General features: G+C 42.8%; 1 protein-coding gene across 1 annotated transcript; it reads left to right on the top strand.

Moving 5' to 3' along the window:
• The first annotated feature begins 7,454 nt into the window (after positions 1-7,454).
• On the top strand, positions 7,455-11,230 carry LOC121437479 (integrator complex subunit 6-like). Its single transcript, XM_041637347.1, has 4 exons — positions 7,455-7,629; positions 9,396-9,701; positions 10,676-10,769; positions 11,152-11,230. The coding sequence occupies exons 1-4, from the start codon at positions 7,455-7,457 to the stop codon at positions 11,228-11,230; spliced, it is 654 nt and encodes a 217-aa protein (XP_041493281.1).
• The last annotated feature ends 1,479 nt before the right edge of the window (positions 11,231-12,709 follow it).

Here is a 12,709-nt window from a genome sequence, read left to right as displayed (position 1 = left end):
AGGAGAGAATTTTAAATTTCTTCTTTGTCTCCTTTCTGCTTTTAAATTTCTGTTTTCAGTTGGGGTCTTGCTGTGTAGACCAAATTGGCCTCAAACTGCATTCTCCTGCCATAGGCTCTCCAGTGCTAGGATTGCAAGAATGTGTCAACATGCCCAGTAATAACACTGTGGAACTAATGTCTTCTAGTTGAATAGAAATTAAAATTCAATCTTTGTGGCCAGTGGTCTTCTTCTTCAAAAGAAAAGCTTTAGTTAGGATTACCTGTTGGTACAAGACTATACTCCGAGCTACCTGAGAGGTTGAGGCAGGAGGAATATTGCAAGCTGAAGGACTGTCTGGACTACCTAGCAATCTTGTGTCAGCCTGGGCAATAAATAAATAAATAAATAAATAATAAATGGATAGACTAAAGAAGGAATTGATGTTAATGAGTTTTAAAGACCAACTTCTACTCCATGTAAAGATAATTCTTTTCAATTTGCTGAAATATTCACTTTCTGTAAATGATGCTTCATACTTTCTATGTAATGCATTAGCATGTCTGTCAGTATATTACTAGGTGGTAAAGGTTTGGGACATGCTTTCATTGATACTTGGATATGTATTTACTAACTGTTCGTGTTTACTCTACAGAAATATAGGTGGCTTGTGATTCTTGTCCTTAGGTCTAGAAACTTGGCTAAATCACTTAGTAACTGCAATGGTTTTGTGTCTTTTTAAAAGGTCTGTCCAATTATAAATGTCCCTTGGGTAATGATATTTGCATTAATTCTTTTCTGACCTTTATGTTTTCATATTGCTCTGACTCTGCCATATTATTAGGATATTTAACATATTGTTGGATAGAGAGTATGCATCCTTGTATTGTGTGCACTTTGGGGGAGAAATTGCCTGAGATTTTAAAATGGAATTTGATGTTGTCACAGATTAGTTTTTTGTTTCTGTTGTGGACACACTTTATTAATTGTGACAATGGCTTGTGCTACAATAATGGGTGTTATCAAGATGGCATCCCTCATGCATCGTTGCACATTACTCTTGTTCTCCATACAGTCCTTTCCCCTCTCCCTCTTGCCCCCCTACTACTGCACTTCTTCCACCCAAATGAGCCTGCTGCTGCTTCCTGTTGTGTACACAAACTGCTAAGTCTAGACTGTCATATGAGAGAAAGCAGGCTATTTTGTCTTCTGTCGAAAGACTTCAATGGGTTACAGAAGTTGTTCTGTATTCTCGGTTGCTTTCAAGTCATGAAGAGTATTTGAAGGTTAAGGCATCTTTTAAATGAGCAGCTACTTCCCTAACCCTTTCCTGCGCTTGAAGTTGATTGAGGTTAAAGCAGCCTTGCCCCTGTGCACGGAACTGTACTGTGACATGCTGTGTGATTTCCACCCACGCTTGGATTTTGCTTGCTAATCGCTTCTTTAAGATGCTTGTCTCTATTTTCAGGAGAGATTATACCCCATAGTTTTGTTTCCTTCTAATGTATTTTGTGTTGATTGGCATTAGCTTTCTATTGACTTCACAAAATACTTTAAAATTGACTCATTTTTTTTCTGTTTGTGATAGAATTTGCCTATAATATTATACCCCCTTTGGATTTTTTACCTAAAATATTATACCCCCTTAAGAGGACTCCTTAACAAAAGCCTTGTGGATATGAAAGTTTTCAATTTTGCTTTAAGAAATTTTACCAAATAAAAGACATTTTGATTTTGTGTCCCAGAAGGGACAGATTTTATTAGGTAGTTTTTTTTTCTATATTGTATTGATTTTTATTTCACTTCAAACACCAGAAGTAAAATGTCTGCTATTTCACCCCTGCCTTCTCGTTTTCTGGTTATGTAGTCTTTTCATTCTTTTTTTTTTTTATTGCGAAAAGAAGAAAAAAAAACATAAACAAAAAACAAGTTTCCACCTCCTCCCAGCCTCCCATTTCCCTTCCCCTCCTCCCACCCTTCTCCCCCTCCTCCCACCCTTCTCCCCCTCCTCCCACCCTTCTCCCCCTCCCCCCACTCCTCTCCCCCTCCCTCTCCAGTCCACAGAGCAGTCCGGGTTCCCTGCCCTGTGTTAAGTCCTAGGTCCTCCCCCCTCCGTCCATATCTAGGAAGGTGAACATCCAAACTGGATAGGCTTCCACAAAGCCAGCACATTAAGTAGTATCAAAACCCCCTGCCATTGTCCTTGGTGTCTCATCAGCCCTCATTGTTCGCCATGTTCAGAGAGTCCGGTTTTATCCCATGCTTTTTCGGTCACAGTCCAGCTGGCCTTGGTGAGCTCCCCGTAGATCAGCTCCACTGTCTCAGTGGGTGGATGCACGCCTCGTGGTCCCGAATTCTTTGCTCATGTTCTCCCTCCTTCTGCTCCTCCTTGGGACCTTGGGAGCTCAGTCCAGTGCTCCTGTGTGGGTCTCTGTCTCTATCTCTATCCATCACCAGATGAAGATTCTATGATGATATGCAAGATATTCGTCAGTATTGCTCTAGGATAGGGTCATTTCAGGTTCCCAATCCTCAGCTGCCCAAGGAACTAACTGGGAACCTCATCTTGGGCACTAGGGAGCCCCTCTAGGGTCAAGTCGCTTGCCCACCCTAAAGTGGCTCCCTTAACTAAGAATTGTGGTTCCGTGCTCCCCTATCCACCTTTCCTTTATCCCAATTCTCCTGTTTCCCAGGTCCCCCCTCCTTCCCTTCTACCTTTTCTCTCCCCATCTCCCCTTACCCCCATCCCCCCCCAAGATCCCATTTTCTCCCCGGAAATTTGGTCTACTTCCCTTAGCCAAGAGGACAACTATATGTTTTTCCTTGGGTTCACCTTCTTCCTTAGCTTCTTTAGGTTCACCTATTGTAGACTCCGTGGTCCTTATTTATGGCTAGAAACCAATTATGAGTGAGTACAACCCATATTGATCTTTTTGGGTCTAGGTTACCTCACTCAGGATAGTGTTTTCTATTTCCATCCATTTGCATGCAAAATTCGAGAAGTCATTGTTTTTTACCGCAGCGTAGAACTCTAGCGTGTATATATTCCATACTTTCTTCATCCATTCTTCCATTGAAGGGCATCTAGGTTGTTTCCAGGTTCTGGCTATTACAAATAATACTGCTATGAACATAGTTGAACAAATGCTTTTGTCATTTGATAGAGCATCTCTTGGGTATATTCCCAAGAGTGGTATTGCTGGGTCCAGGGGTAAGTTGATCCCAAATTTCCTGAGAAACCGAAACACTGACTTCCACAGTGGTTGCACAAGATTGCATTCCCACCAGCAATGGATGAGGGTACCCGTTCTTCCACAGCCTCTCCAGCAAAGGGTATCCTTGGTGTTTTTGAGTTTAGCCATTCTGACAGGTGTAAGATGATATCTCAAAGTTGTTTTGATTTGCATTTCCCTGATTGCTAAGGAAGTTGAGCACGACCTTAAGTGTCTTTTGGCCATTTGAACTTCTTCTGTTGAGAATTCTCTGTTCAGTTCAGTGCCCCATTTTTTAATTGGGTTAATTAGCATTTTAAAGTCTAGTTTCTTGAGTTCTCTATATATTTTGGAGATCAGACCTTTGTCTGTTGCGGGGTTGGTGAAGATCTTCTCCCAGTCAGTAGGTTGCCTTTGTGTCTTAGTGACAGTGTCCTTTGCTTTACAGAAGCTTCTCAGTTTAAGTAGGTCCCATTTATTCAATGTTGCCCTTAATGTCTGTGCTTCTGGGGTTATACATAGGAAGCGATCTCCTGTGCCCATCTGTTGTAGGGTATTTCCCACTTTCTCTTCTATCCTTTTCAGTGTGTTCGGACTGATATTGAGGTCTTTAATCCATTTGGACTTGAGTTTTGTGCACGGTGAGAGATATGGGTCTATTTTCATTCTTCTACAGGTTGACATCCAGTTGTGCCAGCACCATTTGTTGAAGATGCTTTCTTTCTTCCATTGTATACTTTTAGCTCCTTTATCGAAAATGAGGTGTTCATAGGTTTGTGGGATAAAATCCGGGTCTTCTATACGATTCCATTGGTCGACTTCTCTGTTTTTATGCCAGTACCACACTGTTTTCATTACTGTAGCTCACAATGATGTTTCACTCGGTGCCCAGATCGAAACTCTGCGCTGCTTGGTTAGCTCGCGAACAAAGGGCCCACCCCGCTTGCTGCGGGCAGGCTATGGGAACAAAGGAGCTACCAGCCACCCCTTTGTCCTCCCGGTTCAGATTCGGTCCCAGCGCCCTAGCAGGCTGGGGAGGGAGGCGCTATGCCCCAAAGGAGGGAGGGAGACAGGGGGTGTGGGGATCTGGATGTAAGCTGAGTGGGATAGGAAGAGAGAGGGCTAGTCTTTTCATTCTTTGGTCTGCTCATGCTTTGCTTCTGAGCCATGGTCTCATCAGTAGAGGAGACTGACCTTGAATTTTCCGTAGCAATCCTACTGTCTGGGTTCCGTCTGCTGCTCTAAGAAGCATGAACCCTGGGGCCAGTTTGGCTGCTCCCTCTTGGGTAACTGTTTCTTCTGCTTTGCCTTTTAATTTCCCACCACCACTCTCTGATAAAACATAAGACTTGTATCTATTAAGACTCACTCTATGGCAGATAATGTAATCTGTTTGTAGAATGTTCCATGGGCTGTTGAAAATAATAATGTGTTTCCTAGCTATTAGATGACATATTCTGTACATGTCTGTAAAGCCGACTTGAGCCGTGGTGCAGCTAAACACTGAAGTTTCTTCATTGGTTTTCTTGTCTCACGGATCTTTGTATCGGGACCTACCTGCAGTAGGTAGTTTTGAGTCTATGAAATCAGGTGATCAACATTTGCTGCGTGTGTTTAGAGTTGTTACATGGTTCTTGATAGATTGTTCTCTTTCTTTTTTTTAAATTTTTTATGCTTCATTTAACTTTATTTTTATGTGCATTGGTGTGAAGTGTCAGATCCCCTGCAACTGGATCTTCAGACAGTTGTGAGCTGCCATGTGGGTGCTGGGAATTGAACCCGGGTCCTCTGGAAGAGCAGTCAGTGCTCTTAACCACTGAGCCATATCTCCAGCCCCAGATTGTTCTCTTTCTTAAGATGCAGTGATCTTCTTTATCTCTTTTGATAGCCTTCACCTTGAGGTCAGTGTTTCAGATATGAGTACAGCCGCCTTTGCTCTTGCATAGATTCTCTTTGCCTGGGAATGCGGTATTCCATACGTTCACGTTCACTATCTCTGTTTATCCTTGACAGTGAAGTTCCTTGAGACAGGAAATAGTTGGATCTTATTTTTAATCCCTTCATCCAATCTACATATTGTAGTTGGAGAGTTCAGATAATTTCTATTTATAAGGTATGTATTAATTTCTCCCATATTCATCTCAAAGCTTTGTGGGTTTACTGAGATAAAAAATATTTGCCCCTTTCAAAATTCCCACTTAGCTTTCTATTCTGTTTTTCACTCCGCAGGCTTTTATATTGATGCATATCTTATCTTCTCTGTATAATATTCTATTAACTCTCTTCAGTGGTGATATCTTAGTGATGATGAATTGCTTTAGTTCATCTTTATTATGGAAGGGCTTTATTTCTCTTCTGATTTTAAGGATAGAAAATGAGAGAGTAATAATCTTGGTTGGAAGTTTCTCTCTCTCTCTCTCTCTCTCTCTCTCTCTCTTTCTCTCTCTCTTTCTCTCTCTCTCTCTCTTTCAAGACAGGGTTTACAGCTCTGGCTGTCCTGAACCAGGTTGGACTTGAACTCACTGAGATCCTCCTGCCTCTGTCCCCACAAGTATTGGAATTAAAAGCAAGCGCTGCCACCACCACCATGCAGCTTTTTGTTTATTTTTTTGAGACAGGGTCCCTTTATATAGCCTTGGCTTCCTGGAACTCACTATGTAGACCAGGCTGGCCTCAAACTCACTCTACTTTCATCTTCTGCATAGGGGGGTTAAAGGCATGAACCATGGAGCCCAGCTAGTTACTAACTTTCAAGCGTTGAAATATTGGCTAGAGAGATATGCCAGTAGGCAGAGATGCTTGCTTGCTTCCAAGCCTGATGACCTGAGTTTGATTCCTGAGACTCATGTGGTGGAAGAAAAGAACCAACAGGGCTATAAGTTTATCAGTATTTGATCTGGTTCTAGCGTTTTTTCACAGAGGTCTGCTTCTGATGGGTTTACCTTTGTACCTGACTTGGAGCTTCTGCCATACAGCTTTCAGTATTTTTTTTTCTTTGTTTGGATCCATCCTCATTAAAACCATAAACTGACATGGAGAGGTGGTTTTCTGGACATGTCTTGTAAGGGTTGCACATTCTTCCACATCTCTCCCAAGGTTTGGAAATTTTTCTGCTGGACTTTCGTGGAATAGAGTTTATGTGTTTAGACTATAACTTGGCTTATTTTTAAAGGTCAAAGTTCATAGGAATGATTGTCTTTTAAAAATATTTATTTTGTGTGTGGATGTTTTACCTGCATGTATGTATGTGCATCAGGTGTGGACCTGCACAAGCTCCGAAAAGGCATTGGCTCTACCCCCGAACTGGAGCTATAGACATCTGTAACTACCATTTGCAGCTGACCATCAAGCCAGAGTCCGCTGAAAGAGCAGAAAGTGCTCTTGATAGCTGAACCATATCTCCAGCCAGGATTGATCTCTTGATCGTGTCCCAGTGTTCCCTGAACGCTGTGGTCATGATGACTCTGCTCTTTTAATTTGATTTTTGCTATTTGAGTGCAACAATTCTTCTATCTTGTATTTAATCCCTGGAATTCTTTGTTATGCTTGGTATAGATGCTCTCTGTGAAATGTTTGTTTGGTTTATTAACTGTTGCATTTCCATGGTACCTGTTTGGCTCCCCGACCACACCCCCAGAGGGATCTCTATCTCATTGCCAAAGTTTTCACCTGCTTCAGGAATTCACTTCTTTCCTTTATTCTTGCATTTCTTGTGACCCCTTTGAGCTCAGAGGCCATCTAACACTGAATTTCTGAAAATTTTCTGCATTGAAAATGGTTAAATATTTTCAGTTTTTTTTTATCAAGGAGTCATAAGCTTTTAGATGAACCACATAGCCTTGCTTTATTTTTTTCCCATTTTGGAGTTCCTGTGTTTTCCTGACTCTTCTCACTGTGGAATCAATCACACAAAGGAAACTTCTAAGCTACAGTGTTACCCCAGAACTTTTGCTTTAGTTTATTGTATTTTAGTTTAGTTTAGTTTGTATGTGTGTGAGTATTTTGCTTGTATATATGTTTGTACTCCATTTGTATGCCTGTTGCTGGCAGAAGCCAGATGAGGGCATCAGATCCTCTGGAACTGGAGGTCCAGACAGTTGGGAGCCACCATATGAATGCTGGGAATGAAACTCACATCCTCTGGAAGGGGAACCACATAACTCTCTCTCCAGCCCACAAGCTTTGCTTTTCTCTTTTCCTTGTTGTGTGGTTGGATTTTGTCACTGATGGAATAAAGCTGTTGATTATGTTTTCTATACAAAGATGATGGCTGAAAAAGACAAGGTTCTTGCTATATGCTCTGAAGAAGAAGAGGACCGTGCTGGGGAAGCCATGGATCTTCCATTAATCAAAATGCGGTGCCTTGTGACCCTAAAGCCAGTAGAGGAAAAAGAGGGAGAACCCCAACTTAAGGACTCAGTCATTGCAAATGGAGAAGGTAATCGGGTCCCCTGTGGCTAGACAGATTCCAGTGTGTTTGCAAGTGGAAGGGGACATATGTGAAAAGATGAACACGATGTCGTGCCCTACACAAAACAGATCATCTAAAGCAGCTTCCTGCCCGTGGATGGGATAAACTCTAGCAGAGTGTGGAAGGGCTGTGTCTCGTGGCCTGCGTGCAGCACCTAGTCATGTGTCTTCTTTCCTGTCCTTACCTCTCCTTCACACTGTACTTTGGATGGTCTCCTGACTCGGCGTCTTTTACAGCAGAGACTCTTGTGCGCGGCATCAAGTGCTCTGAGAAGACATTACTGTTCATACGGAGCATGTTTTCACGTAGCTGTTCACATCTTCCTTTATGGCCATTTACCAGGGTTTCCATGGTCTACTTTGCATTTCTGTTCCTTACTGGTGACTCTTTGCCACTATTTTTCTCCCTTTTTTTTTTAATTTACGTGCTTGAGTGTGCAATGCTTTCTGAACCAGACCATTTGTATACTGCTTTGTAGTCTGCTCGGGCCAGATTGACCACCACAAAGGACCAAAAATGCCTTCTCTGCCCTTTCTCTTTCTCGGTGTTGTCTACTTCTTTTAATTTTTTTAAGTTTACGTGTGTCCTATGTTGTGGCAGTGTGTGTGGAGGCAAGAAGAGGAGATTAGATCTCCTGAAGCTGGAGTTACAGGCAGTTGTGAACTTCCCAACTGAGCTGAGGTCGTCTGGGAGAGTGGCAAGCAGTCTTAACTTTTGAACCATCTCTCCAGTCCCAATGATTAAGTTTGAGCGCAGTTGCTCCCTGATGTCCTCATGGCACTCCAAGTTCTGCTAGGGCAAGGGGGGATCTTGTTTGTCTATGTCATTGCTATCACCACATCCTGCCTGATGGCTGGCCCACAGGAGTTGAGCAAACATCAAGCTAGGAGGGGAAGATTCACATAGAAGAGAAGGAAGAGAAAAATCATTCACAGATTAGGATTTGGGGTGAAGGGGTGGCAATATCTTTTGTTGTTGTTGTTGTTGTTCTTGCTTGCTTGTTTTTAAAATTCTTTTCATTTTCTTTTTTGACTTTTCGTGGAAGAGTATCTCTGTGTAACAATCCAGGCTGTCCTGGAACTCGTTCTGTAGACCAGGGTGGCTTCAAACTCAGAGATTCCCCTTCCTCTGCCTTCCAAGTGCTAGGATTAAAGGTGTGTGCTGCCGCCACCCAGCAATATCTCTTTTAGATTTATTTTTTTATTTTGGTGTGTGTGTGTGTGTGTGTGTGTGTGTGTGTGTGTGTGTGAATGCAGGTGATCTCAGAAACCAGAGGACTCATATCCTCTGGAGCTTGAGTTACAGGTGATGGTGAGTGGCTCAGTGTGGGTGCTGGAACTGAACTTGTGACTTCTGCAAAGGAAATAAACACTCTTAACTGCTGAGCCATCTCTCTAGCCCCTAGAAATACCTTACATGTTCACACCACATGATATTTTCACCCTCTAAAGTACATCAAGGTGAGACTAAACCATGCACACCAGAGATCTGTACATTTTGTTTCTTCATTGTCCTGTCTAGCTACGTGTGTGTGTGTGTGTGTGTGTGTGTGTTTGTGTGTGTATGTGTGTGTGTGTTCAGGAATCCTGGGATCAGTCTGCTATGGGTGAGGTTTCTCTCTGGTATGCTTTCCTCCTCTGAAATAAGTTTAGACCCCAGGGAGCACAGGGATGCTTGTGTTGGGGGACAGAGCCCACCCACTTCACAGGTCAGCTTTTCCCTTTGCTTTCCAGGTGCTACTGTCAGCCTGAAGACCCAGGACAGTTTGATGGAAGGAGATTCAACAGCAATCAAAGGCTCCCAAAAGTGGGTTCCTTCTGACAAATCCACTTACCTTAGCCGTGCCAGGCTCCTTCCTGAAGGTGGCGATGCCACGTTTACAGGATTAATGGTTAGCAGTGAGATCCCTGCAGGCGCTCCCAGTGTGGCCGCCCTGCCTGGGGGTGAAGGTGTGCCCACTGGGAACCTGGTAAGCCGTGAGAAATTTAACGCTGAAATAAAACGTCAGCTAATGAAGGAAATTCGGCGATTTGGAAGGAGTAAGTACTGGGACCATGACTACACACAGAGAAGGGAAGTATCCCTGTTTCTGTTACATTTTTCCATCTCTCTGTCTCTCAAACAATAAACAAAGAAATCAAACAAAAAATAAGAACAAAACAATAAGACAGGGAATAACAAAACAAAAAGCAGTTGTACACACACAACCCACATCAAAACCAACCAAACAAACAAAATATGGAATCTGTTTTGTGTCAGGAGCCTTCCCTGGAATGTGGTTGATATACTCTGTGACACTCCACTGAAGACAACTGAGTTTCTTCTTATTAGAAGGAATTAGTTACACATAGCTTCTTTGCTAAGGGCAGAACTTTGTAATTACTTACCCCTCTCCAGACAGGAATGTCGTCTGCTTAGGGCCTGTGCAGGTCTTATGCATAAGTTCAAATGTGCAGCAGTCCTGGTGGGTCTGGAAAATTCTGTTTCCTTGGAGTCATCCACTGCCTCTGTCTCTTTCACTCTTTTTGTCTCCTCTTCTGCAGAGAGCACTGTGCCTTGTCGGGAGGGTTTGGACAAATATATCAACTTCAGAACTGAGGGTGCTAAAGTCTCTCACTCTCTGCCCACTGTCCAGTGGTGGGTCTCCGCATCGGTTCCCATCTACTGCCACGGGGGAGGGGCTTCTCTGAAGCTTCTCCAGTTGTATGATTAGAATAACCTGAAACTGCCCCATGAGAGAGAGCCTTGGCCACAACCGAGGTGTTCTACATAATTGAGTACAGTCACTCTTTACTTCGACTAAAATAGCTCAGTAGATCCATCTTGCATTTGCAATGTTGCTTGGTTAGTGCTCGTAACAACTGCATCTGTATCTGTGCACAGGCATTTAGAACACACACACACCACTGAACATCTGTGACCATGAAGCTTATTACTGAGGTACACACAGATCCACTAACACCCATTGTCTTCATTTCTGTGAAATACTGAAGTCTTCTTGTATTCTCCCCAGAATATGGAAGGCTTTTTGAGCTGCTTGAAGAAGTGCAGGGACCCCTGGAAGTCCAGATACAGTTTGTTGAGTTCGCCATCAAGGAAGCAGCAAGGTGGGTGCCCAGAGGGACCACACGTCTTCAAGCTGTTGACTCACTGCAGTGGTTGGCTGAGGGGTGGAGAACAGCGCCTACTGGGAGTTGCTCAGTCCCTGCCCCCCACTTTATAGTTCAGGCTCATGACATAGATATTTAGGTTGATGTCACGGGTGTTTGGCACATCCTTTCGGGCCTACTCAACCTTCCTTTGTCACAGTTGTCTTGATCTGGGCACTAATCCTCAGTAGACACCTTTCCTATTGGCTAGAGCACATGGTACCCGGGATGTACTGACTATACCCACAGATGGTGAGCCCCTGCTTTGGATCACACAGCACTTCCTACTGTGCAGGTTCTTTGGGTATCTCTTTTTACATGATATGTTGTTTATTTTCAGGTTTAAAAGGCTCCACTTAATTCAATTCCTTGAGAGGAAACGTGAAGAGATGTTGTTTCAGCTTTTTCTGCAACAATGATCCACCACTTGAGATGGAATCCAGTTACTACTGCGGTCTGCAAGATAGAACAAATAGTTTAGTATGTTCCAGAATAGAGTAGGAGGACGCTGAAGTCTCCTAACACGTGTTTGCTAAGATAACCATAGTTAAGAAAACTACACTTATTGAAAATAAGCTTTTGTCCTTTGTGTTTTGTTTAAAAGCATAACCTCTGGTTTGTTGACTTTTTTTTTCTCTTCCCTCTGCTGATTGATGTTTTTGTCTCATCGTGGAAATATCACGACAAGTCTCTAGTTTGCAGCGGGTCACCAGTGTCATTTCTGATATTTAGAACTATCTTTTTTCCCCAGCCATTTCATATTCCCATTGCCCAGAGATATCCACTCAATAGGTCATGGTGCTTGCCTTTATGGGCTGTCGCCAGCCCTCTTTACTGAACATCCGGGCCAGTGAGTGTCCTGTGTGAATCTGACTGCTGCAAATGTCCATCATCTCTAGTCACAAAGTCTAAGAGTACTAAGAAGGACTCCACACCTTGCACACAGGCCTCCCTAGCTCCCTGTATAGTAGCATCGGTCTCATATGAAAAAATATTCTCACTCTATGACTTACAATAACACATTTATGACTGTGATAAAGATAGATTAGGTCTTCCAAAAATGTTCAGATGAGCACTTCTATGAAGATTGTTTCTCCTCCTCCTGCTCCTCGTCCTCCTCCTCCTCCTCCTCCTCTTCTTCTTCTTCTTCTTGAGTTAGCATTAGTATGTAACCTAGGCTGGCCTTAAAATTTTCACATCACTCAGGCTGGCTTCAATTTAATAATTCTCCTGTGTCAGTCCTCCAAAGTGATGATAGAATTATAGTCAAATCCTACCATGCACGAAATCCAGTGATTTTTTTTATTTCCTTGGTGAAAATATTTATTGAAGTAATGACCTATACAAAACCAAAACTAAGTAAAATTTACAACCGATTCATATTTAAGCCAGGTATGATGTCACATGTTTGTAATCTTGGAACTTGGGAGAATGAGGCAGGGGGATTTTCTTGAATTTAAGATCATTCTGTACATAAAGTAAGCAGCAGGCCATCCTGGTCTCCACAGAGAGAACCTGTCTGAAAAAAACAGCAGGTAAAAGGATTAACACTGACAGAAACACCACACTGTTTGCTGAGGACATGAACTAGATTATTGAAGAAACCATTAGATATCCTGGATGTTAGAAGGAAACTTCCATCCACCTTCCAGGTTCTTTCAACCTGGCCTCCCAAGGCAGAACTATAAATGACGTATCTAAAGGTAACTAACTCCATGGCACACTGAGCTGCCAAGCTCAGGAGTATGGTAACAAGACCAGTGACAGCTGGCAACATGCTCATTGCTGGGCTTCCTTTCTTGTGAGTTACATGTCTAAAAGTGATATAATTAAGGATATCTTGATGGTCAATATCACCTTTCTAAGACCACAAGTGGTTTTCTCATAATACAGTGGAT

The sequence above is a fragment of the Microtus oregoni genome, unplaced genomic scaffold, assembly GCF_018167655.1.
Source record: "Microtus oregoni isolate MIOR12 unplaced genomic scaffold, Mior012 000052F_ref0000163, whole genome shotgun sequence".
Classification (NCBI taxonomy): domain Eukaryota; kingdom Metazoa; phylum Chordata; class Mammalia; order Rodentia; family Cricetidae; genus Microtus; species Microtus oregoni.
This window is presented reverse-complemented; position numbering and strand designations above follow the sequence as displayed.